Here is a 27,676-nt window from a genome sequence, read left to right on the forward strand (position 1 = left end):
TGAATACACACGTAGATGAAGCTGACTTGAATGAAAATTCTGCTGATTTGTTTTTAACTGCATTTCTTTGAAGCTAAGAAAAAGATCTCTAGTGTCCAAAAAAAATCTCTAACCTGGGTGAGGATGTCTGACTTCTAGGCTCAGTCTCTGGACCTCAGTTTTCCCATCTGTAAAATGAGGAAGTTGGGTAGGATTGTCTCCAAGGGCTCTTCTGTCTTTGATGTTCTTACAGTGGTTCTCGACCAGGGGTGATTTTGCATCCGGGGGACACTTGGCAATGCGAGACATTTATGGCTGTCTCGGCTGTGGCCTGTGCGTGTGTTTGTGTGTGCACCCGTGTGTGTATACTATTGGCATTTAGTAGGTAGAGGCCAGGGATGCTGCTAAACAGCCTGTATCGCACTGGATGACCCCTACAAAGTATTATCCTGCACCAAATGTCATGGGTGCCAAGGAGAAGAAGCATTGGTCTAGGATTTGCCACCATGTTTATTGGTCGAAAAACAGGAATCATACCACTCTTGCCCCACTGAGATGTGTCAGATTTGTTGAGTTATTCAGTTTCTTATCCTAGCCATCTCCTGGAGATTTGAAGCCCTGGAAAAATTAGTTAAGGTAAAGACAAAAGACTTCTCAAGGTCCTAGGGGTTCAATAAAAATGAGATGGCCTTGGGAGCTGGGAAAAATACTGCCCTTTGAATTTTTTTTCCCTTGGTACTGCATAACTCTAAACAGACCAAATGTGATTGTTTCATGAGCAGAATGCAATTTAAGACCCATAAATAGCTTTCTTGTTATTTCTCTATAGAGGCTAAAAATAAGTCTTGTATATATTTCAACTGCACCCTCACTTCCAGCTTCAACCTTTGATTTTGACTTTCCATGTCACAGCCGATGTGTGTCTCTTCTCAAAATCATTGTGATCACTTTTTACTCTCGCTTGAAATCATTTTGGGGCTTTCCCTGGCCTTCACAGTGATATCTGAACTGCTTAGTTCATTGCACGCGGTCCTCATGACCTGTCTTTTGCTCATCTCTTCAATCTCCCCTCCTTCCTGCCTTCAAGTTCCTCCCGCCAACCTATATTACAGAATCCTCGGCACACTCTGGCCTATCTCCTCCACTCCTCGGCTTAGCTGTTTCCTGCACCCTGAATACTTTTCTCTCCCCCAGGGTCTAGTGCCCACTTATTTATCTCATTGACCTGGCTCAAACATCACCTCCTGGATGAAGACCATCCTAGTAGCTTGTCCTCCCTTCCCCTCTGTCAGATGTGGAACTGTTTCCTCTGGGATTTTCCTCACTGGAGAGAGCTGGTCAACTTCACCTCCTTTGTGCAGCTATTTTCTTAACTATAATTTTCCAATGCCCTGTGAAAGCCTGGGCTCTTGAAGACAGATGTCACCCCTGCCTGAGTTCTACATCCCCTGTGGCCTTGAAAACAATAGGTGGTCCATAACTTTTCTCTTTAAATAAGAGTAACACATCTACATGTGCAAAGTTCCTACAGTATAAGAAGCATAAACTGAAAAATGTCTCCTTTTCTCTCCCTTCCTAACCCTTCCCACCTCAACTAGCCATTGTCTATGTCTATGCTGTCCAAATTGGAAGCCTCTAGCCAGATGTGGCTATACTCACTGAAATTAATCAAAATGAAATAAAATTCGAAATTTGATTCCTCAGTCACACAAGCTACATTTCAAGTGTTTAATAGCCACAGGAGTCTAGTGGCTACCATATTGGATGGCTCAAATTTATCGGACATTTCCATCATTGCAGAAAGCTCTATTGGATGGTCCAGGAATGGTTTATGTTCCCATCTAGAGACATTTCTACCTGTCAGCATATATAGATTTACATATGCATATATACATTTGATATCCTTTTTGTTTTCTCAAATGGGACCATTTTATATATATTCTCCGGCACCTTGCTTGATTTCTCTTAATAATATGTCTCAGAGATCTTTCCACATCAGCACATTGAGATCCTTTTTTGTTCTTGTTAATGACTGTCGACTGAGGGTTTTCATAATCTTTCAAAATCAGTGCCCTATTGTTGTTCTAGCTTTCAGTCTTTTGTCGTGAGAAACTCTGCTGCAGTGAACCTCCTAGTGTGCGTATCCACACACACACACACACACACACACACACACACACACATCTTTCATATATTTTTCAAGTATATTTGTAGAATATGAGAATCTTTATCTTACAAGCTTTGCCAAAGAGTCTTTGGGTCTTCAATTTTAATAGGTTTGGCCAAGTTATCTACTAAAATGTTTCCACCAGTGTGTTCTTCCTTCATCATGCCTGAAAGTGTGTTCTTCCCCACATTGCTGATTTTAACAATCTTTAAAAGCTTTACCAATCTGATACATAGTAAATGGCACCTCACCTTTGTTTAGGTTTGTGTATCTTTCATTATCAGTGGGAGGGAGCCCCTTTCTGTTTACTAATTGACTGTTTGACCTTTGTTTCCTTCCTGGAAAACATCCTATTTGGTTGGACCACTTGCTGTTCCTTCCTACTGATGGGCATGGCCTCTTCCCAAAGCTGAGAACTTAGTCATTCTCACTTATTTGGTACTTTCTCAGTTGACCTTTGCCTTTTGGTTTTGTGGATGGTGTAACTTATTTATTAAGCCTGCAGGATTTCCTACTTTTGCTTTAACTTAAATTAATCACCAACTCCAGAAGGCATAAGGGAAAATACTGATACATTTGGTTCTATAAAAATCAAGGCCTTCTCCCACCCTGAACTCATGTTTTCTTCTGATACTTTTATGATTTTATTTTCTATGTTAAAATCTTGATCCATCTGGAATTTGCAATGAGTAAGGTAGGAATCCAGCTTTCTCTCTTTGTGAATGGCAGTTTGCCACTTGTTCCACATTCATTAGTTAACCTTTCCTCTCCCGGACTTGTCATGCCACTGTTTTTAGATACTGCATTCCCGTATATATTTGAATTTACTGCTGGGCTCTCTCTTCTTTCATTGATCTTATAATTGTTTGCTATTGAAAATTGAGACCATACCAAGTTGTCTCCATTACATAATTTTATGACACATCTTACAATCTGTGTGAACTGTGCTTCCCTCATTCCTTTGATTTTTCAGAGACACCTTACCCCCTTCTAGTGTGTTTCCTTTTCCAGATAAATACTAATATAATTTTTAGGTTCCAAAAAAACTCATGCTACTTTTTCATATTAGTTACAAGAATTAATAGATTCATTTGAGGAGAAGCTACATCTGTAAAGTATTGGGTCTATGTAGCTACACATTTAACCTTGCATCTGTCAAAGTCTTTTTTAGAGGTTCTAGCTGAACTTTAAAATCATCTTTACAGTTCTGATTAAGTTTATTCCAAAGTATTTTATCTATTTTTTTGTTGATATTGTAAAAGGGACCTTTCCTTCCATTATATTTGCTAACTGGTTGTTATTTACACTTAATAAAAATCCTTTTGAATTTTGTACATTTCTTTGCCCACCGGGTAGTTGTTACTAACTTCTCCTGTTTTTAATACTTTGTTTAAAAATGTAACCCTTTGTGTTCTCTACATATGTAATTGTGCCATCTGCCACTAATGCTAATATTGCTCTCCTATCTGATATTTAGTCTCCTTGTGCTCTTTCCCCCGTAGTTTGTTTTTAGACTCCTCATGTCATTTTCTTGTCTAATTGCATTGGCCAGTAACTTCAGGTCTGCTATTCCTAACATTTCGCCATTTATATTTTCATGGATTTTTTTTTCTCCCCAAATGCCTTTTCTGCATGTATGGTTTGTCTTCTTTGGCTTGGCATTATGGTAAATTATGCAAACAGATTTTTAAATACTAAGCCATTCTCACATGTCCACATTTGGTCACGGTATACTACTGAATTCTGTCTGATAATATATTATTTGGAAATTTGGCTTTAATAATGTTGTGAGGTTATGTTGAGTGATTTTGTGTGTGTGCTGTCTTTGTCAGGTATGGTATTATTATTATGTTGTCTTTGTAAAGAGAATGAACATGCCTTTTTCTTTCTCAGTGCTCTAGAAAATTTGAAAGAACAGAGAAGTCATCTGTTTCTTTGAACTTTTTCAAAAAAGAATTAAAACATAAAGTCATCTGGCTTAGTATTATTAGGAGGGTGTAGGTAGTTTTCAGTAAATATGTGAAAAATTAATAAACAAAATTTATTTGTACCCAGCTACCTCTCTAAAGCTTTTTTTTTCAATATATGAAATTTATTGTCAAATTGGTTTCCGTACAACACCCAGTGCTCATCCCAAAAGGTGCCCTCCTCAATACCCATCACCCACCCTCCCCTCCCTCCCACCCCCCAACAACCCTCAGTTTGTTCTCAGTTTTTAAGAGTCTCTTATGCTTTGGCTCTCTCCCACTCTAACCTCTTTTTTTTTTCTACCCCTCCCCCATGGGTTTCTGTTAAGTGTCTCAGGATCCACATAAGAGTGAAACCATATGGTATCTGTCTTTCTCTATATGGCTTATTTCACTTAGCATAACACTCTCCAGTTCCATTCACGTTGCTACAAAGGGCCATATTCTTTCTCATTGCCACGTAGTACTCCATTGTGTATATAAACCACAATTTCTTTATCCATTCATCAGTTGATGGACATTTAGGCTCTTTCCATAATTTGGCTATTGTTGAAAGTGCTGCTATAAACATTGGGGTACAAGTGCCCCTATGCATCAGTACTCCTGTATCCCTTGGGTAAATTCCTAGCAGTGCTATTGCTGGGTCATAGGGTAGGTCTATTTTTAATTTTTTGAGGAACCTCCACACTGTTTTCCAGAGTGGCTGCACCAATTTGCATTCCCACCAACAGTGCAAGAAGGTTCCCCTTTCTCCACATCCTCTCCAGCATCTATAGTCTCCTGATTTGTTCATTTTGGCCACTCTGACTGGCGTGAGGTGATATCTGAGTGTGGTTTTGTTTTGTATTTCCCCGATGCCTCTCTAAAGCTTTGAAAGCTTTTTTTTTTTTTTGAAATGCACCCATTGTCATTCTCTTAATTGTAACCCCCTTCAGCAATTTTTTTCTAAGTGGCCCCATTCAGTCAATAAGTATTTACCAAATGGGGTAGGCGGTACGGGTGATTCATGGAAGTATCAGACCTGGCCCACAATCTAATGTTCCGGAGATGATGGCATACAGCTAAAACCTCCATGTGTGTATATTTATTTGATTTTAAAGCAACATCACTTATCATTGAATATTAATAGAGCTCGGGGCTCTGTATTTACAGTTTACCCTTTAGGCACACATGAATTATTTTTGGCTCTAGATTACAGCATCTCACTCTGAAGAGACAGCAAATTGTCTCTCCTTTCATGTTGGAGCCTGCTGTCATCTCTGACGCTGGTCTGCAGAGTAGGGCCACACTTATTTTCAGCCGTGGAGCTCCCAGTGTGATTCACCTCTCTTTACTTCCCTGAGCTAGGTTTTTTTTTTTTTTTTATCTGTAAAATGGAGACACCAATCTTGTTTAGTAATACTTAGATGAGAAAACATTTGTAAAGCATCAAAATGCAGTGGGCACCCAGCAGACCTAGGTTTATTTCCCCAGATACCTAGCTCCGTGCTAGGCCCTGAAGAAGCCACTCGTGGAATATGTGTTCAGGGCTGGACTATTTTTAGAGCCCTTGACTGGTCTTCCCACCTCCCAATTTTATCCCCTCCAATCGAATCTCCATCCAAACTGCCAGAGCAATATTTAATGTTCAAATGGAAGCATGTCAGTGGACACCAGATATTACACACATGTTAGCCCTCCTGTCTTCCCAATAAACTCTAGTCTGACCCCATACTCCTTCTTGAGCTTGCCTCTGTTTACCCATCAAGCTTCCTCTTTCACCGTCTGGTAACATCCACATCCCCACGCCTTTACACACGCTGTTCTCTCTGCCCACGTCACTCTTCCCGCTCTTCTTCCAGGCTGGCTTCCTTGCGTGGTGCTGTCTTCCTCACAGCTTTCCTTCTAAAGGGCTCTTTTGACGGTAGAGATCACGTAGCTGTCCCCGTCCCTGCGTCCCATGTGCCCGGCCCTGGATCTGCCGTGGACTAGGTGTTCCGCCCATATCTGTTGTCAGGTGCATGATTAGTCTTTAGGTTACATGGTAACATATGAATGAGATTTTTCTCCGTTTCAGCTCTCAGAGGAGCCCTGGGGAAATAGTTCTTTAAAACCCGAAAAATGAGGCCAGGAAAATCAATTGCATTTCTCGGCTGCAGGAGATGTCGGAAAAGCGTGACTTTCCCGAGCCTCCCAGGGCGCGGCACCATAATGGGGAGTTGGAGGCACCTTTCATTTAACTTGGATCTCAAGCAGGGCCCAGGCTGGAACTCACCAAACCATTCAGCCACCCACTGCTCGTGAAATTCAGGAGCAGGCGTGTTTGAAAAGCCCCGAGACGCCTTGCACAGCCCCTTTCTTCATTTTAAGTAATAATGAGCTGGCTGGGCAGCCTTGCCGATGATTTTACAGTTAAACACCCACACTCCAAGATGCCTCCTTCAATAAGTGGATGGGGAAAAAGGCCAGAGAAAATATAGGAGGGCGAATATTGATGGAGTGTCTTCTGGGCTCCAGGCACTGGGCTTGCTGTCTTTATCGTCGCCTGGACCTTCATAACTGCCCCGGTAGGGGGACAGTACTGTAAGCACTGCCTTTGTACAGAGGAAAACACAGAGGGTGAGACAGAGCTGATTTGCCCAAGGCCACACAAGTCAGACGAAAACCATTTGTGCATCTTCCGAGCGGTTTGTTTTTATCTTCTGGACTCCAAGAGATCTCCTTCTTTCTTTGGTCAGGCTGCTATAAACCCTGAGTTGATTTTTGCCCCTCTGCTCCAAGTATGGGCACTGTGATAACACCTGCCTCCCATTTATCCCATCTTTGTTCCTTCCACTTACTTCCTTACTATTTTCCTCATCTGTGAAATGTGGGTAATCCTAACAATACCTGTCACAAAAGATTGTTATGAAGACACAGTGGAGAAGCCCTGTAGTGAACTCAGGGCAGAACTTGGCACACTGTGAGCCCTCAGTGAATGTTAGTGATTACTAGATCACGTAGCATGTAGGTTGCTTTCGATCACTTCTGGGAAAAGATGGGCGGGGGAGGGGTGCCATAAAAATAAGACGAATGAAACTAGTTAGGTGGCATTTACTTACTCCATACGGATTTATTGAACACCTACTGCAGCCAAGCGCTGGCCAGATACAGGGGCTGCCAAGATGAATCCTCAAGGCTGGGGACTCTCAAGGAGAAGACGACACAGGCGAATGTCGCACTGACTATCTCAGCCACGGAGCCTGTTGTTAACAACGTTCTACTCTCTGCGTCTTTTGCCCTGCTTGATTTCCACGTCTGGGAAGCAGCCCTGACCTGAACCTCACTCCCAACCCTTTGGTTTTCTGCAATCTTGCAAAGAGCGGCGGATAGGAAAGGACATGACCCTTCACTCTGGGTCACAAGGCCCAACTCATCCTACCGGGAGGGACTGCCGAGAGGGGAAAGCCTGAGGTCACAGCCGAATGAGCACACAAACAGGAGCCCAGACTGCAATCCCTGCAGGGAACTCGGCAGGGGGAAGGTAATTTCATTAGGTTCCAAGCCCTTGCTTTAGTGTGCTGCTGGGGAGAGGTCTCTCTGCGGCCTTACAGGCTGGCTGTGTGCACTACTTTGTGTGTCTAGTGGGTGATGGGCTCTTGTTTGTAGAGTCAGAACAATTTATGAGGGACATGCACTTCCATTATTGGGAGCCAGGGAGAACGGGCGAAGTGCAAGGGCGCGATCCCTGCCCCAAAAACACCGTGCAAAAGTTAATTAAGGCTCTGACTCACCAGACCATTTCTGATGAAATTAAGAGGTACAGCTAAGCGTCGACCATTTCAGTGACAGGAAGTGAAGCAGTTGCTTCTACGGGTGACCGCTTCGGGAATGTATTTCAGTAATAACGACAGTGATGATGCTCAGCGTTGTTGGAAGCTTTACCTCCAGTGTCTTTGCGAGTCCTTCCAATGTGGCTGGTAGGTAGCTGGCATGATAATCCCATTTTTGCAGATGGGAGACTGAGGCTCTGAGAGGTGGCGCTCCTTGGTTAAGGTCACACAGCCAGGAGAAGGTGGAGCAGAGACCGGATCCCAGGCCAGTCTGGTGCTTGAGCCTACCTCCTTCTCCCACCTCCCACTGCTTCCCTTTTAAGCCCCTGCTTCCCCGTCTCTGCGAAGCCAACACTGAACTTCCGTGCCACCTGTATGTTGATCCCTTAGAAGCCTTTTGTTTCCTTCACACCAAATTAAAATCATAATCGTGGCAGCAGTAAATAAAGCGCCTGACCTACCTACCTGCTCACACCCCATTTTGCCTGCATGTTGGGTCAGATTTGCAGCTACAATCCCTCCTTGTGGAAACAGCAAGGCTTGTGTGACATCTTAATTTACTGAGTTTCACCTTGTGCAAAAGAGCCCTGGCCAGATTTGTGAGCGTCTCCTTGTCTGGACCATATTTACAAAATGCTGGTGAGTGACAAGGTTGCTCCAGGACTCACCTTGCTCAGCAGCCCAGGCAGGAAGAAGGCCCAGCCCAGCACATGTTAGAAAGAAGGCCTTGACCTGGCCTTGCCGTGTGACCCGGGTAAGTCCCCTCACCTCACCTCGGTAAAGCAGGGACAGTCATATCTTCATCAAACAGTCGTTGTGTGGACTCGGTGGAGTGATGCGTGCAAAACCCAGTGCCTGGCTCGTAGCAGATACTCAATAAATGTCAGGTCCTTCTTCTCCACACCCCCACATCCCCCGCATCCACTGTGGTAGAAGGTGCTAGGCCTCTTTGGAGATGTTTTGTGGACACATGCTCCAGAGCCCTTTAATACCACCCCCCTGCCCTGTCCAGTAATTGGTCATACGTGTTCATGGTGCCACCTGGGAGCTGGCTTCCCACTCAGCTCCAAACCGCTCACCTTGGACCTCATCCCTTCCCTCCTAGAATCCTTCCAGGGGCCAAGTCCTCGTTTCAACCTTTGTCGCTACCTGACCCTGACCCAAGCACTTTTGGAAACTTATTTCCTATAAAGTAGGGCTGCAAAGACCAATTTTATAAGGTCTTGGAAACATTTAAGATGAGTAATGAAAGAAAACATGATTTTGCACCTGCGGCCCCTAATTTGAAAATTGGGATGTTTCACTTGAAGTTCAGAATCTCCGTCTTTTCTTGAAAAAGCAGAAGATCAGCTGTAATAGGTCCTCATTCCTGTCCTTGGCGGCATTTGCCTGGGTCTGAGCTGCTGCTGTCCCCTGTAGATGTGGCCTTTCCCCCCCACCTCAGTTACCCCAGTCCTATTGCCTCACCACCAACCCTCTTTCCTCATTTATGTTGCTTGGCTGTTCTATACTTGCACATAGTAGGTGACCAGGAAATGCTGACTCCTTGCATCTTAATAGGTTGTTTGGATCAAGGATGCACTTGCTTATATCTCTGTGATTGTGTTTCATTCGTCAACTTAGAAAGGCACAACCTTGTGAAGTAAGCCCTCAGCCTCTCCATCCTGTAACAGCCTCCCTGTCAGAGGTCTTCACGTCCTCTGGCCCAAGTCGAACAATGGTTCGTACTTTGGAAATGAAAAATACTTCAGGAGGCCAGAGGTTTGTCTCCCACATAAGCTGGGCCCCCAGACCCTCATTTCTTCTTTCTCATGATTATGCCAATAGCAAATTAAGCTGAGAAAAGAATTGCTTTGGAATGTTCCAGTTTACATTGTGCTTTTTCTCTTTCAAGGGCTCTACAAACGTTAATGAATTCCTGGCTCTACTTGGGTCCACACTTCTACACCCCTTCCATAGGGGGTTTCCCTTTCCGGGTTCTGAGAAAGACCCTTGAATTATTGCTCATATAAAGTTTCAGGCCACAGATGTTTCATTTTCCTTTTCCTTTCAAAAAGCAATTCACTTAGTGGGATTCATTGGGGCCCTGGAGAATAGGCTTTTTTAATGGGTTTTTGGGGGCTTCCATGGGGAGCTGGCCAAAGAGTGTAATAATACAATCCTTTTGGTTTAGGGATGGAGAAGACCTTTGTATTCCAAACAGCCACTCTAATAGTAGCCATTCCAGAGGAAGCAGAAAGGAGTGGAAGATCCCAGTCTTTGGGATCATACCTGAGTTCAAATTCTGCTTCTCAGTTCATTATTTGAGTTTACTTAGGAGAGTGACTTAATGTCTTTGGGTCTTATGTTCCTCATGTATTTTATTTAAAAAAATTTTTTAAATGTTTATTTATTTTTGAGCGAGCATGAAAGAGAGACAGAGCATGAGTGGGCGAGGGCCAGAGAGACAGGGAGACACAGAATCCGAAGCAGGCTCCAGTCTCCGAGCTGTCAGCACAGAGCCTGACGCAGGGCTCGAACCCACGGAATGCGAGATCATGACCTGAGCCAAAGTCGGATGCTCAACCGACTGAGCCACCCAGGAGCCCGTTATGTTCCTCATTTATAAATGATAAGACCTACCTTATAGGGTTGGTTTTAAAAGTTACAAATAAGAAATAAGGTTAAAACAACTATACTGTGTTTAATAATTCTTACTGTCCCTCTTAAACCTTTGCAATGCAATCATCTTGGATATGGAAGCACAGCCTATAAACAAAGCCAACTCCTTCTCCAGGAACTGACCCCGGCAGAGGAATTAAACAGAATATGGGCGTGAACAAAACGAATGCTCACTCTCGAGGCCTATCCCGCCATTTTAGGGTCAGCAGTTCTGTCCAAGAGGTAACGTGACAGAAATCATTCTGCCATTTGCTGAACGTGTACTGCTTCAGAGCAAAGCTAATCCGATCTGGGTCACCTCACGGCACCTTTCAGTGCTTCTGTGGGCTAGGAATCATTGTAACGCCCGTCTTAGAGATGAAGAAACTGAGGCTTAGAGACGTCGCAGAACTTGTCCAAAGTCATGCAAAAAAGCAGGGGGGGGGGGGGGCGGAGCTGAAAGTAGAGAGTGCGTCTGTTCTGAGTCTGCTCTGGCTTCAGACCAGCCCTGGCCTGTAGTGATGGCGGTCTTCAGTCTTGGCCAGGTATTTCATAAGACCCAAACAATTTCTTTCCTTCTGACTAGGCAAACAGACCTAAAAAACATCATGGGTCTTTGTTTTGGTCACTCTGCTTATCTCTCCTTCACAGGTCTGTCCTTCAGTCCAAGGAATCTAAAAATAAGAGAATGAATTCATTAGCATTCAATGAGTGTAGTTTGTTTGGCATGAAAAACAAACAGACAAACCATCATTCAGAGCATGGGACTGTGGGACAGTCAGAGGAAATAAGATTTTAGATCCTGAGGTATGTTTATTCCTCCCAGATCCTTGGTGAGGACTAAGAATGGGATGGACATCTCTGGGCACTGACTCCGTGACAGGCACTGTACTCAGTATTTTCACATAGTGATCTCATTTTACCCTTACCCCAGGGCTTCAAGGTAGTTATTATGATCCCAATTTCCAGATGAGAAAGCTGAGGCCGGGGACGTGTAAATGGGACCACCACTCCACTTTTCTCTCTTCATCAGGGCAGAACAGACTGATGGAAAGATATTCCACCTGAGGCCACACTGAAACATATCCGGCTGACCTGAGAATATTTGGGCCTTGAGGGAAGGCTCAGCTTCTAGGTATTACCTGAAGTTGACAATGGTGAGCATCTTGAATGGGCCGAGAGGCTGTGGAGTCGGTCCACATACCCACATCTGTAGATTGACCAGAGCTAGGAAGAGTTTTGGGTGCCAGAATCTTTCCATTCTTTCCTTCCGAGGCTCCCTGCCACGGATATCTGTACATTAGGAGGCAAAGTACTCCTGGTGAACACCCAATAACCTGAGCGACAGCTTCTTCCATGAGCAGAGTGGGCTTGTATCTATTAGTGGGAGGCCTAGAGAGTCACTGGCTTCTCCTCTTGGTTTGCCCACCCTCACCCCGAAGAGGGATCTCGTACTACAGTCGGAGGAAAGGGCAGTCGAAAGCATCTGAGGGAAGATGCTTCACCAGAGGGAGGAAACATGAGCTGGAAGATAGGAGAGAGAGAACGCTTGCTCCCAGATCCTAACGTCAGGCTGACCCAGTGATCACCCACAGGGAGAGGAGGTATAGACCGGAGAAGAGATGGCTCAGACTCCTCCTGTGCAGGAAGGAGGAGACCCTTACCCTGTCATGATCCACGAAGCAAGAAAAGAAGAGATATTCGTGGGGCCTGAACTCAGAGGGGCAGGGAGGGCAGGATTACGGGCTGGAACCTGGGGCCCGTCTTTGAAGACATAGCGTCCATAGATTTGCCTGCTGGGCTCTGAAAAATAAGATCCACGATGCCTCTCCTTTTGGGGAACCAGAAAGGGGGATAGTGAGGGGCGCTGTATCAGAGGTCCCTGGGACCACCTCTAGATTCATTTGAAGGGCTCACAGGGCCCAGGGTATGGCTGTATTCGGCACTATGCTTTATTATAGCGAAAGGATACAAAACGCTGTTGGTAAAGGAAGGAGGTACATGGGATAAAGCCCAAAGTCCAAAGCCGAGCACGAGCTTCCAGAGTCCTCTCCTCTCGGAGTCACACTGGACACACCCAATTCCCCCAGCAATGAGCTGTGACATGCGTGAGATGGTGTCTACCAGGCAACTCGTTAGAGACTCAGCGCCCAGGGTTTTTCCTAGGAGCTGGTCGCGTCGGCACCCCTCGCCCAGCACGTACCCAAGTTCCAGAGCCCCCGAAGGAAGGCCGGTGTTCAGCACAACCCATGTGATGTGTACGGTTAAGGCACAGTGAGCCACTCTTCTTAGCTCTGGGAATGGTGGGGCCCTCCTGATGCGCAGGCTCCCAGACACCAGCCAAGCGCCAGCCTTGCAAGTAGACCTTTCCAAGGGTGACGGTCTCTGTAAAGATTCCTCCAAGACTCCTCTGGGCCGGATGGGTACATGTGTTATGTGTGGGGGGCGGGAGGGGCGAACGGGTAGAAGATGGCGTACGGATTCCTTCCTCCTTGCGGACCGAGGTGGCAAATGGAGGAGAGGAGCTGAGCTGCTGCCTCCCCCAAGCACAGCTGACCCCCGCCCGAGGACCCTCTGCCGTGTGGCTGTTGTAGCAATGGCAGGCCTGCTTTCGCACCCTTGCAAGATTTACAGGAAGACGTGGGGTAGCTTATGTGGCTTAGAAACGCCCTACTGGCGTTCCCAGCAATGCCACACTTCGGAGCTCGGAGGATGATTTCTAATTTCCCAAACCAGTTTTGCTGACCTGATTCTCTCTCTCCTTTTTTTAAAATCAACTCTTCCGCCAAGAAAGGGGATTGAGGAATGAAAGTAGCTTAATGGAATGGGCTATTTGGGCTGCAGGGCTGGTGTTTCCATGGAGATAACGGCTGCAGGCTGTGTCTAGACGCGGTCGGCTGGGATGCAGGGAGACAGCTGTGTGCATCTGAGGGTGGCCGTGATGTGCACGCAGGGCTTCCTGGGTGGAGGAGACCCGCCCTGCTCTGGGGTCTGGCTCTGGCTGTGGCTGAAGCAAATGGGTGTGAGTCCTTCAAAGCTGACGCGTATGTTCTTTGTGGCAGGGCCGGAACAAGAACTGGGCAGGTCACTGAGGCACAGCCCCTGCCCTGGAGAAGCTCATGGTTCCAGTGGGGTGGGTTGTTGGGACAAGAAGTCGTGCAAACACAGAGCAGTAAGTGACTGTGGCCAGGACCCAGCACATGGAGCTTCAGAGAGGTGTCCCTCCGGAGGGATAGGTCTAGGAAGGCTTCCTGGTGTGTGTTGTGAGATACCCTCCAGGGGGAAAGGAGTGGAAAGTCATGCCAGTAGCAGGAAGTCTAAAACTTTCAGGAACTAGGGAGGGAAATGGGGAGGGCGAGAGAGAGGGGGAGAGAGGGAGTGTGTGTGTCCGTGTGTAGGTCTCTGTGAATCTCTGTGTTTGTGTGCATATGTGTGTCTGTGTTGGTGTGTGTGTGTGTTTGCCTGCGTGCGTCAGTGTGTGCATGTGTGTGTGTGTGTGTGTGTGTGTGTGTGTGTGTGTATGAGGGTTCCTGGGGCCGTAGCAGTTGGTGATGTGGGCCAGGAACACAGGGGCCAGGGCAGTGCTGAAGAAAGAAAATGTGTTTTGGATCTCAACAGATCCGGCTTCTAGATCTCGCTCCACTACTGATGGGCTGGAAAATTCTGGCAACTTACCCAATGCCTGCAGTGCTCAGGCTCATCGTCTGAAAAGCAGGAGCATCAACCATACGCACTCTCTGGGATGCCGGCTGGGACTGAGCGAGCTCGTATGCGTAACGTGTCGGGTACTTGCCAATCGGGGATGTGAGTTTCTTGCTCTCTTCTCCTAGAAGCTGGACAAAGTTTTGGTCTTTGCCTTTTGCTCTAACTACAGTTTCCAGGCCATCTGCGTCCCAACCTGTTGGACTTGCGTGGACATGCTGGTTTCTGGGTGTCAGGGCAGATGGAGGGAACCAGAGTCTCTGGGTGTGAGGCCCAGAAGCCTGCAGCCGGTCAGTCTCCTTAGACGGTTCTGTTGCTCAGTAAACCGTAGACGCACTGTGTCGGGACAGGAGGTCAGGCCCGCCGTGGGCTGAGATGGGATCTTCAGCCCCACTATAAAATGCGCTGAGGAATAATTTAGGAAGATCCTTTTGGGGGCCAGCCCGGATGGTGGATTGGGAGGGGAAGGCAGGAAAAACCAGAGAAGGGATGCCACCCCATCAGAGGTGCCTTTCTGCCCCATCGACAAGAATCACCAGTAGGACCCTCAGGCCCTTGGAAGCCCAAAGACAGATGCCATTGCCCTGCAGGGTGTGTCAGTCAGGGAGGACGGGCCACAGGTGAGGGCAGCACAGGAGAACACCCGATGGTCCTCACGTCGAGGAAACTCCCGGACCGAAATCAGCTCTAATCCTGCACGATTATAAGAGCAACAGTGACAGCCACAAGGAGTGTTAGCATTTACATGGTGCTTTTGCCTTTTGCATTATTCATCTTGGTTGTACCTCGTGACGGTTTTGTGTGGAATAGGGTAATGACTCAGAGCCCTTCGGCAGGTGATACAGTGGAGGTCTGCCTTGGGCAAGGAGGAGTCAGACTCGGTATGTGAGGATGCTTTCTATGTGATCACAGGAAGTTGGATGGGCCACAAATGGGTAAAATGGGAAAAAGTGGAAGGAATCGAGATTTATGCGGGGATGCGTGTTGATAAGAATAAATAGCAAGTGTGTAAAAACAGACTTGAGATGATGGCGCGATTGTAATGGGTGTTTTCCTCTTGGATTTCCAATGTTGTTCTTATTATAATGGTGCCATGCGCTTTGAATAAAAATAAACTGTAACAAAGTTATAGATTTATCAGCAGTATAACATATGGTAAGGCAGCTGTGTTTCTGAGTTAGGCAGACCTGAGTTTTAACTCTTCCCTCTGCCTTCACACATGTAGAGTCATTGCCATCTGTGAAATGGGCACATTGATAATACCTTCCCCACCGAGTTTTGAGGACATGAAATGTACGTGCTCCATGGGTGCTAACTAAGGTCATTATCACAGGCGGGGCCCATCCCAAAGGCTTCATGCATTACCACAGGCTGTCTTACAATAGCCAGTATGAGGTAGCCATCAGTATCACCCCCATTTTAGAGAGAAGTAGGTCAGGGATTCCCAAGGGCAAGCAACTTGCCCAGGGTCACACAGCAAGTTAGTGACAGAGCTGGGCTTTCGGTCCAGACAATCGACTCTAAAGCTCTACTCCAGTTAAGAGCTTGGTGCTAGGGAGAGGGCTAGGGGAACCAGAATGTCACTGGGGCAGAATTTATGGAAGCTACCATCCCCTCGCACTTTCCACTCAAGGCCTATTGTCAGGATCTTTGGGACCGAGCCAGGAGCAAGGCACCGGGTGGCCTAATTCCGTCTCTGGAGGTTCCAGCTGTCACACGCAAAAAGATGAATGTGTGTCGGGCAGCTCCGTTTTTATGTCCCCACAAAGTTTAATTTTCCCGATGTGAGTGGTTGGATTGCTTTGAGGTTTCCAGGGTTTGCATTTTTCATAAAAAGGGCGGTTTATTGGGCATTGTGATGCCGCGAGGCTCTAGTACATGAATGTTAATGAAATTCATGGTTCCTGCCATAATGAGGATCTTAGATCCTTGGCAGTCGGTGGAAGGGTTCTGTTTTTCTCCTCTGTCTTCCTAACTCCTGGGATTTCCACGTCTAGGTGACATACCCCTAGCAAGTTTAGAGTCCGCGCTGTCTTGTTTCGTTGCACTATTCCAAGCCTAGGCAGCAGCAGGACAGAAACAAGTTTACCAAAAGGCAGTGGTTGGGGGGGGGGGGGGGCGGGGGAACTGCAGGATCAAATATTCCAGACTTCCAATCCGGCTCTGCTACTCAATAACCAGGTGGCCTGGGGCCGGCTACATTGTGCCTCTGTGCCTTTGCACAGCTGTCAAGTGTGGGTAATAATTGGGCTTGTAGGTTTACCGTGAAAGATTTTAAAAGATAATACACGAAAAGTGCTCGACACAGTACCCAGCACAGTTCTGCACAGGCGGTAAGTGATTGCTGTTGTTGGTTAAGCTCCCCCCCCCCCCCCCCCTCGCACCAGGACAGCCCCAGGCAACGTTACAGGCGTCATCTCATTTAATCCTCCCAGGGGTCCTGTGGGCTGGGATTTTTGCCCCCATTTAACAAATGAGGAAACGGGCTCAGAGAGGTGAAGTGTTTGCCCCAGATCACACAGCTCACCAGAGACAGACGCAGGGTGAGAACCCTATTGGGTTGGGGTCCCCCACCCCCTCCAAAGAACTTCGTGGACACTGCCCAGAATGGCGGGTCTGTCCTCCCAGCCATCTGAAGGAAGCCTCTCATCTTTGACCGGCACAGCAGACAGACAAGGAAATCACTTCAGGGGCAACCAAGAATTCTTCCAGCAGCAGGCAAACGACTGCAGACGACCTCGTGCAGTGATTGTATCCGGTCACCCTGCAAGGCTGCGGAACAGTTAAGAAGGGCCCTGGAAATTCGCTGCTGGCAGTGCTTTGTGCCAAAAAATGAGAAAGGGGGTGTGGGGTAGGGAATGTGGGATATGCATTCGCATCCACCTGGCCCCCTACCCCGTGCCAGCTCGTGAGCTGGAAGCTGGGGCCAAAGAGACAAACAAGAGCAGGTCCCTGCCCCCGTGACACACACTCAAGAGAACAGACAACCGTGGTACGGTACGGGAGCTGAGCGCTAAGTGGTGCAGGAAAAAAAAATGTAGTGAGGGCACAAGTAGGCAAGGGAAGGCTTGCCAGCAAAGGCAACGTGCTGTGAGTTGGGTTTTGAAGCATGACTAGGAGTTCACTAAAGGGGGAAGGGCTGAGAAAGCGCACCAGAGCCACACACGTTGACAAAAGTGACGGTCTTCCAGAGTGGTCGGAGCTTCTGAAGAACACGCTGAGGAATGTGGCAGGTGACAGGGAAAAATCAAGGAGCTCTCCCACGTGCAGCATGGCCGGCCACTGTGGGAGGGCACTACAGTGGCCGTGGCAGAACACATTACCGCAAACCGTGTGGCTTAATGCAATAGAAATTTAGGCTCACGGTTCTGGAGACCAGAAGTCCAAAATCAAGGCAGGCTTGCGCACCCTCTGAAGGGTCTTTCCCTGCCTCTTCTGGATTCTGGTGGCTTCAGCTGTCCCTCGGCTCACCAGGGTATCATTCCAGTTTCTGCCTCTGTATTCAAATGACCCCTCTTCTCCTTGGGTGTTCGTCTTCCTCTGTGTGTCCCGTAGAAGGGCACTTACTCTTGGATTTAGAGCCGGCCCGCATAGTCCAGGATGATTTCATCTTAAGATCTTTGACTTAATTGTACCTACAAAGACTTCATTTCCGAATAAGGTCACATTTACAGGTTCCAGAGATTAGGACATGCACGTATCTCTTGGGGGGGGGGGGGCACTGCTCAACTCACTCCAAGGCTTCACGTTATCTGATGTAATCCTCCAGACTCTGAGAGGCAGAGACTATTGTTGTTCCCCTTTTACGCAAGAGGAAACTCGCTAAAAGGGTAACCTTTATGAGAGCAGGGACCTCCCCTGTCCTTGGCGTTGGATGCCCAATGTGTAGAATTATTTTTGGCACATTGTAGGTGCTCAGCTGATATTTAGCGAATAAATGCCTTATGGGGAATATCGCATGGGCTGAAGAGCCCGGGCCAATACTTTATTGAGTTAGACTCCAGACTGTATTGTTTAATTAACTGTATGAGTCCGACAATGAGGTAGCCTCTCTGTGCCTTAGTTTCCTCATCCAAAAAAATGAAGATGTATCTACCTCATAGGGCTGTTGGGCGGCTTACAAGGATAAATCCATATCCAGTGCCCAAAACAGTGCCTGGCACATAACCAGTGCTTAGTAAATAGAAATGCGAAGTGTTATTCCACACTGCCGCTCAAGAGGGGAAGCAGACCAGGGGTGGTTAATTATGGCGCACTGAGAAAAGTGCCAGGGAGCTGTGAGCAGCCAGGGGAGGGGCTAAGAAGACTTTTGGGGAAGACTTTGGGGAAGAGGAGCTACCTGATCTGGGTCATACAGGGCCAGCAGGTGCAAGAGTGTAGAGGTGGGGGAGTCAGGGTGCATCAGGCAGTGGGAGGAAGGGGGCTGAGCCCCAGGGGGGATGTTGAAGACAAATCAGGAAAGGCCTTGTCTTCTGACTGAGGTGGAAGATACTGGGCTGGTTCTGGAATGGAGAGGTCAAGGTGCCGTTTAGGCGCCTCAGTGTATTGTCTGCACCTAGCTGCTACCAACTGTGGGAACTCGGGCAAGTCACTTAACCTCTCAGAGCCTCAGTTTATCCGTTGGCTAAGTGGGGATAATAATGCTACCTGTTGCCTACAATTGTGCCAATATGCATATACAGTGAGTTCCCAATAACTCTTAGCACCTATGATTAGTATTGCTATTCCTACCACTGTTACTGTCATTGTATGGACATATGGGCTCATGGTGGGTGGTCGTTATGGCCCCTGTCTTGGCACGGCTTTGCCAGAACTGCGAGCTGCATACCCTGTGTTGAGTTCTTTGTCTTCTCTCTCTCTGACCTATGCTCGAAAGCTTGAGGAGAAATCTCAGGCAGGTGTTAGCGGATTCCAACCCAAATCCTGATCCTTTTCAAGGTTAAGGTGCTTTCGTTTGAGCGCTTGCTGGGGGGCTGTAGTGGATGGGATTGAGAATAGGGGATGGAAAAGACCAGAAGGCCAAGTGCAGGTAATTCAGCGCTCCATCCAGGATACACGCAACGTGGTTTGGACCAGGTTGCACGTCTGTCTGCTTGTGTATGTCCGGGGAAGAGTGTGTGTGTGTGTGTGCATGTGTGTGCGTGCGTGCACGTGTGCATTGCACGGTCTTCATTCGATTCAGCATTCCAGTTCAGGAGATGTTTACTCGTCCCCCTGTGTAGGAGTCATGGTGCTGGGCACAGAGGAAAAGATGAGATATACTCACTGCCTGAAGCGTTCCCTGGGAAACGGAGGGTTCAGAGGTATGAAGAGGTCATGATGACAGAGTAAGCACCCTCAGAGCAGCCTCGGAAGACCCTGTCCAGAGCCGGGCAGAGAGGGGACAGTGGGACTGGACGGAAAGGCTGAGGAGCCATTCTCCCTGACGAGGAAGGACACACGGGAGTTCCGGGCTGAGAAGCACAAGGACAGGAGAACTCTGTGGGGCTGGGCATGGCTGGAGGGGACCGTGTGGAGCCAGGGAGTGGTGGCCGGAGCTGGAGGCTGGCAGAGACGGGCCAGGCTGGCCCTGGGAGGCGAGGCTGAGCAGGTTGTTAGCTGAAAGCACGGGGATGGATGTCGTGGGAAGTGCCTCTCCTGGACAGGACAAGGGTGACCTTGGTCTCAAAGCCCTATGGTGCCTCATCTCAGCGGCCTCTCCTCTTGTCCCCCGTCTCAGCCACTCTGCTCCTTCCAGGCCCACTGGGACCCTAGACTCTCTCTGTGGGTCTTTGGGCTGGCACCTCATCCTGGGCCACTCTCTTAGGTGGAGCCCCTCCTCCCACCCTGGCCCACCCTATCCCTGGTCCGCACAGTTCCGGGTCCTGCTCAGGGCTCGTTGCATAATTATTTCTTTGCGATTCGCTTGTTCAGCATCTGATCCCGTCTCCGCCATAAGCTCTGGAGGCGATGACCGTATGGCAGCAGCCGGCCCGCGGTGGGCCCTGCATCAATGTGTGTTGAGCGGATGCTCGGATGAATGCGCGAGGGGCGGGCCCGGAGACGGGGAGGAGCGGGCATTCCCAGCGGTGAGGATGCCATCTCTGCAGAAACCCAAATCTAGCCTGGATTTATTTCTAGTCCCAGGCTGTTGCATCGAGAAGTGGGGCCGAGGGCTTTGGGGCCTCTCTGAGGCTAGGTGATCGAGTCAGTGACTCCTGGCGTGTAGTTAGGTTTTCACATTCCGAGGTGCTCGTGGGGAGGTGGGAGCTTCTCTCTGGGGTCCTCTCTGGGGATTCGCCTCTGTGCTGGGAGTTTTACTGTAGGGACCAAAGCACTAACGAATCTGCCAGAAAGAGATAGGCCAGCTGAGGACGGCCGGCTCCCCCGGATGCCCCGTGGAGACCCCTCCTCAGGGAGTAGCTCATCCAGGTACCACAACGGGAACCTTGGTCTTCTCCTACTTCCCATTTCCCTTCCGACAACCAATGCTGCTCAGCTCACAAGAATCCAGACCAGCCCTAATGTCACCCTTCGTCCCCAGAGTCCCCTCCCTCCTTCCCTTTCACCTCACTCTGCTTACCTCCCAGGAGCTTCTCAAAACATTCACCCCTCCACCCTCACGGCCCCAGGCCCGGTCTCAGCGCTGGGGGCATGGCCTCACGCATCAGCTCTCGCTGGCCTCTCTGCCTCCAGCCCCTGCAAACCTGCCTCCGTGTTGCTCACAGAGGCATCGTTCCAAAACATAATTTGTATCCTGTCACTTCCCTCCTTAAGACCTTCAGGGGCTCCCTGTTCCCCTGGAGATAAAGCCCAAGTTGTAGCCTGGCCCTTCCTTATCTGTTCTCTTGCCGCCATCCCGTTGCGCCAGACCCCTCTCTCCCTCATTTGCATCCTCTGGGCCAGCCACCGGTGAACCATGTGATGCTTCCAGAACAGTCCTAGCTTCCACCCCGTGGCAGATACGACTTCTCTGCCCAGAACCTTCTTCCTTCCCTATCCTGGCGTTCCTCCCTGGAGTCACTTCCAATGTTGCCTCCTCCAGGAGGCCTTCCCTGATCCTCTCCCTGGCCCCCCACTTCCAGACTGGTTAGGCCCAGAAGTCCCCTGTGCTGCTGCCCTCACGGTGCCAGCCCTTGTGTTGCACGTGCCCGCCCCCATCTGTCCACCTCTCCCTCACCCAGTAGGCTGTGAGGCTCCGAGGGAGGGCCTGTGCTTCATTCACAGCCCTGTGTTCCCTGACAGGCTTTTAGGAAATGACTGGCTTCCAGCTGCAGAAGTTACCAAGATTCAGGACAGGGACACACACTCTTCTTTGGTTCAAATGGCCTCTTCTCACCCTAGTTCTGGGGCTACAGAACATGTGGAAGGAGTTAGACTCGCTCAGCAAAGCCCCTCGGGTGGGTGGCACTTCTGGCGTCCTTCTCAGCGCCAGACCCTTGTCTCTGGCAGTGACATAGGGCACCCTGCCCAGCGCCTACGTGCCACCCTCTTCCCTACACTTCTTGTGCACGACAGCCACCTTGGGGCTTGGACTCGACCATCAGAGACGCTGGGGTGATTGGTCTGGGGCAGGTCCAGGGCATCAGCATTATTTCAAACACTGCCCAGGTGATTCTAAGAATGGGTAGCCAGCTTGAGAACCACTCACACCTAGTCATGCTACGGTGGCGGTCCTCGTCCCTGGTTGTGCGTTACAATCACCCAGAGAGTTCATAAGATTGCCCATGTCCTGGACCCACCGTCCCTGACCCAAAACATCAGAATCCTGGCCTCAGCACTGGTTCCTACAGGACCTTCCCTCCCGCCCTCCTCCCCTCCCTCCTTCTCTCTTCTTGTTCCAGAAACACTTGTTGTGCTTAACCGGTCCAGCTCTGGGACCGCTATGGTAAATCACACCCTGCCCCTCCTAGATGGGGGCTGTTCACTCAGGGACATTAGGAAGGGAAGGGCCTCTGTCCCCCTAAGGGGAACGTGTCCCATGGGCAGGTGTGCTGAGCCCCGCTCCAGCTCCCGGTGCTTCCTCCTCCTCACCGACCTGCTGCTGACTTGGGGACGCGCATGCTGGGCTAGGCAAAGAGACTGTCTCTGCCCAGTCAGGGCTTGGGATCGCACATGGTCACATTAGGATGGGGGCTTTCCGGGGGGCTCCCCAAGACCCCGCATCGGGTCAGCAGTGGTGGCGGGGGGGGGGGGGCGCTGCACCTTGCCACGCATGAGGTCTACAGCTGCCCTTTGTGGGTGGCTGCGTCTGCAAGCACGTCTGGGTCTGTCTCACGCGCAGCTCTGGTGAGGGGATGCTAGCAGGACCTTAAGGTCCTTTTGAGGGACAGAATCAACCTGAACTCCGGGCACGTGTCTTTCAATCGGGGTAAAATTCGCATACAATATTCACTGAAGCAAAGAACTCGGGGCCATTCAACGCATTCACAGTATTGGGCAAACCACCACCTCTCCCTAGTTCCAAAACATTTTCGTCACCCCAGAAGGAAACTCGGTTCCCATGAGCTGTCACTTGCCGCTCTCCTTACCCCCAGGCCCTGGCAACCACCGATCTGCATTCCATCTCTATGCGTATGGACAGACGATGTGCTTCTTCATCCATCACTTGATGGACATTGGGGCTGTTTCTGCCTTTGGCTATTGGGAAATCTGGGCATTGAAAATTCTTTCCGTCTACTTCACACATCCGCTGACCAGGTATTCCTAGGTCCTTAACATTAGCTAGTGGCCTTGTACTCATCAAGTACTATCTTCAGAGTGTGTAAGGGGGTGTATGCGGGTTTGGGGCATCTCTCCCTTGCTCCAGGTTCCAGCCTCTGCTGGTATCTCCAGCTCTCTCCACATCTTACCCGAGTGCTTCTGGTCTGATCTCTGCGCTCCCCCACGCCAACCTTGGGCAGGAGGCTGCTGAGGGTTCAGCGTGCACCCGGAGGGGGTGCACAATGCACTGTGCTGACGAGAGTTTAGAAGTGACTTTCACATGTCACCATCTAGAGCTACCTTTTCCTCCATCCTTTCACCACTTCTGACATCAGATGTGCGGTGGTGTTCCCATACCAAGTAATCCTCCAATTCTCGCTGGATGCTGAGTAGACGTCCTAGAATTTAGCTGGAGTCTGACGCTGGCCGCTGGAGTTAGTGCAACCCACTCCCCCCAAGGTTAAGGGCTCAGTCCCACAAGCCTGCCCCAGTTCAGATGCGGGTCCCAAGTCCCAGGTTGCATCTGTACTCCTCACCGACTCGCCGTTCACTGGGGGCTCCTACAACCTCCTCTCCGGTTTTGATAATTTGCTTGAACGGCTTACAGAACTCAGTAAAGTGCTTTACTTAGTATTACTGATTTGTTACGAAGGATACAAACGAACAGCCCCCAGAGGAGATACACAGGGCAAAGTCTGGAAGGGTCCTGAGCACAGGGCATCTGTCCCCGCGTGGAGTACAGGATGAGTCGCACTCCCCCCATATGGACGCGTTCTTGTTCACCAACATGGACGTTCTCTGAATCTCTTCAGTTGAGACTTTTATAGAGGTATCGTTACATAGGCGTTATTGAGGAAATCACTGGCCATCAGCGATTGAACTCAATCTCTCCCCTGCCCCGGGGGGCGAGGGGATGGGGTCGAAAGTTCCAACCCTCTAATCACTTGGTTGACTCCCTGGCAACTGACCCCTATCCTTCGGGATTTTCCAAAAGTCCCGTCATTAACATAAACTCAGGTGTGGTCGAAAGGGACTTGTTATGAATCCTAAAAAACACTCCTTTCATCTTTATGGATCTGGGCTATTTCAGGAACTGGGCACAAAACCCAAATATTGGAACAAAAGATGCTTCTAGTACTCTATCATTTAGGAAATTACAAGGGGTTTAGGAGTTCTGTGCCAGGAACTGGGAACGAGACCCAACTATATATTTTTCTTATATCATCATAGCACACTGTCCTAAAACTTTATTTATTTTTTTTTTCAACGTTTATTTATTTTTGGGACAGAGAGAGACAGAGCATGAACAGGGGAGGGGCAGAGAGAGAGGGAGACACAGAATCGGAAACAGGCTCCAGGCTCTGAGCCATCAGCCCAGAGCCCGACGCGGGGCTCGAACTCACGGACCGCGAGATCGTGACCTGGCTGAAGTCGGACGCTTAACCGACTGCGCCACCCAGGCGGCCCATGTCCTAAAACTTTATATACACATGCAGCCACATAGACTTCCATCCCCTCTGTCCTTCCTGGTTTGGGAAGGAGATAGGCTTGGGGACCCCCTAGGTTGATTTGATTTTTATCCTGAATCAAAGAAATCTTCTCTCCGTGAGAGGAATTCTGCCCTATTTCTGGGCCAACTGACTCAAAAGGCCACCAGCTTTTAAAAATAACATGAAAAAACATTCTGCTTGTGACCCGAGGCACCCAATGTCGTGGGGGTTACCCTACCACTTTGTACACGGAGTGGGATGGGGTCAGCGCAAGCCTGGAGGGAACCCCGAAAGTAGACATTTACTCCTTTCTGATAAATCCTCATGGTGCCCTCAGTCTGTTTAGCGTTGTGTTATTTTTTTAAAAGCTTGCTTGTAGATAATGGTTAGGAGCTGGGCTTTCAGTGTGAATAATTTAGAGACGGTTAGATGCTTCTGAGCAGAGAAGGGACGTGCCCTGACTTAGATTTTGAAAGGACCTCTCAGGTTGCTGTGCGTGACTGCGTTGCCTGGGTCGAGGAGGCTGCTAGTCAGGGGCTGCTTTGGAACTGCACACGAGAGAATTGTTGCTGGCTTGGCCGGGTTGGAGATGGCCGGGGTGGTAAGAAGCTGTCGGATTACGGATATGTCGGAAGGGAGAAACAGTAAGTTCCGCTGTAGATTGGATGTCGAATATGAGAAAAGGAGTCAAGGATGACTCCCAGAGTTTTGGCCTGAGTGGAGCTGGGGACAAAGGCAGGAGGAGCAGGGGGTCCGTTTGGTAACGCGTCCACGGTGTGTCTGCGGTGCCTATGGCATGTCCAAGTGGAGGTGGAAGAGGCCGTTGTGTCTGAGATGGGAATTCAGTAGTGGTAGGGAGGGTGGTGGTGGTGGAAGGCGGGAGCGCCGGAAGGGACAGGTGGCTTAAGGATCACCACCCCCCTACCCTCCGTGCACGTGCACACAATTAACAGGAAAAGTAAACGGGGAGAATCACGCTTGGGCCGAGAAGGGGCTTCGGAGAGTATCTAGCAGACGGGGGAAACTGAGGCCCAAAGAGTACAGGCGCTTTTCTCCAGGTCACCCTGCAGGTTAGTGACGGAGTGAGACAGAGCGCGTTCTCTGGGCCCCAGGCCCCTGCTCTTTCTGACGCGCCACGTGGCCTACAGCTCCGGAATTCGAAGGCGGCTGTGCGGCGGACGGAAGGCAGGGTGGGCTGAGGCTGGATGACTCCCAGTTTTGTGTTCCTCCAGGTCACCATTCTCGTCAGCCTGGCCCTCGCTTTCCTCGCCTGCATCGTGTTCCTGGTGGTTTACAAAGCCTTCACCTACGACCACAGCTGCCCAGAGGGATTTGTCTATAAGGTAAGGGGTTTCTGGCAGGTGAGTGGCCCCCAGGTGACTGCCAGCTTCAGTCAGAGGGTTCATCAAGCCCACCCAAACTCAGGCAACCTCCCTGCAGACTGATTAAAATGGAAGATGCGTCACGCAAGGAGTTTCACGAAGGACCTGGCTTCCTTCCGGCAGGCCGGAGAGTTCTTCCTCCCAGATAGTGCTCCCCAGAGTCGCGAGTCTGGAGGTGGTCCCACTTTGGGGTGCAGGCCGGCAGTCAGGGAGAGCTCACTCTCGCTTGAGATAGGCTGGTCCCTCGCCCCTCTGCGCCTCAGTTCTCTTGCCTGCAAAATGGGCTCCGGGAATACCTGCCCCCAGGGTTTTTGTGAGGCCTTAGAGGAGAGAATTTAGGTAAAACCAGTTAGCAAAGGACCTGTTAGATGATGGGCTCTCGACAAATATCAGTTGCACTAAAGACAGAATCTGCTTTATAGCAAAATCAGGTGATAGAAATATTGATAAGTTGCCATTTACCGAGTCCCCATTATAAGTCACACCCTTTCTTAGCTATTTGCATAAACATTACCTGAGTTGTAATGTGGCCTGGCCCAGGCCAGGTGACATCGCCTGGCCTCTGGCTGAGAACCCTATGTGGCGATGGCCCCCAGATGGCGGGGCCCCGGCGTAGGTTGGGTTGGAAGCAGTCTGCTGAGCTCCCCCTGACTCTGTGTCTCTCGTCCTCAGCACAAGCGCTGTATCCCGGCCTCTCTGGATGCTTACTATTCATCCCAGGACCCCAATTCCAGAAGCCGCTTCTACACGGTCATCAGCCACTACAGTGTGGCCAAGCAGAGCACTGCTCGGGCCATCGGGCCGTGGCTGTCGGCGGCTGCTGTCATCCATGAGCCCAAGCCGCCCAAGACCCAGGGCCATTAGAGGCCCACCCCCAGCCAGAATGGGGGGTGCGGAGGGGGACCCCCCCATTGGCTAAGCCAAGCTCCAGTTACAAGACACCACTGTACTCCTGGGATATGGGGGTGGGGGCGGGGCCGGGGTGGGTAGGGGGAGGGAACTCACCGAAAATATCGTGCACTGGAGTTGTCTGAATCGATATTTCTTTTTGTCTTTTGGTATTGTTGATTCGTCCCCAAGTCAGGATTATGTACAAAGGCATGTTTCGTGTTGATTGTTCCCATGTAAGATATTTTCAAAGCCACTGCTTATTACTTGTTAGGAAAATTTAAAAACAGGAAGGGAAACAAAATGAACAGAAAAAGAGTCAACTGGCTGGATCTGGAAGACGCTGCCGGGCCGTAAAGAGCACAGCCTCTGGGCTTCTTAGCAGAGAAACTGTAGTTTCAGCATGGGGTTTGGAAGGTACCGAAAATGTGAGTGATGCAGGCTGGGGCTGTGTGGCTGGCCTCTGGTCTGCAGGAGAGGACTATGGGAAGTTAGGACCGGCCTAGCTGGAGAGAAGGGCTGATTTCGGCATTGGTAAGCCCGGAACACACACGACCCAAAGTGAGGAGCTCCCACCACCGGTGTGTTTGGCCAAATTAGCACAAATTGTCCATATGGGAATCTAAGCTAGGGCTCGGGCTGACCCAGGGAGCCCGGGGATGGATACAAGCAAACTCTGAGCAGCAGGCAGACGTTCTCTGTCTTTTTCTAGTGTTTCTAGATCTACACGTGGGTACTGCCTATGTTTAAGAGACAGCAAGGGTGGAGAGGAGAGGGGAGGCTGCAGGAAGAAAGAAGGCACAGGACAGGCAGATATAACATTCGGCCAAGCTAGACCACATTTTAAAATTTGTGTTTGTTCTTCTTATGATAAGGGTCATAACCAGGAGCCTCAGGTGACAGCCAGGGAGACGTAAAGATGGGGGCTGCAGCAATGCCAAATCGGTCCTCAGAGAAGCTGAAAAATGTGGACCGTCTTTTGCCCACC

At 49.5% G+C, this 27,676-nt stretch overlaps 1 protein-coding gene across 1 annotated transcript in view; it reads left to right on the forward strand.

Moving 5' to 3' along the window:
* The window catches only part of NSG2 (neuronal vesicle trafficking associated 2), a 54,784-nt gene extending 28,026 nt beyond the window's left edge, over positions 1–26,758 (forward strand). Inside the window, exons 4-5 of the mRNA XM_025924695.2 lie at positions 25,651–25,761; positions 26,473–26,758. Of these exons, the coding sequence (XP_025780480.1) occupies positions 25,651–25,761; positions 26,473–26,664 (303 nt within the window). The 3' untranslated portion in view covers positions 26,665–26,758. The remainder of the gene's footprint in view (positions 1–25,650; positions 25,762–26,472) is intronic.
* The last annotated feature ends 918 nt before the right edge of the window (positions 26,759–27,676 follow it).

The sequence above is a fragment of the Puma concolor genome, chromosome A1 (assembly GCF_028749965.1).
Source record: "Puma concolor isolate L17-30 chromosome A1, mPumCon1.1.hap2, whole genome shotgun sequence".
Lineage (NCBI taxonomy): Eukaryota > Metazoa > Chordata > Mammalia > Carnivora > Felidae > Puma > Puma concolor.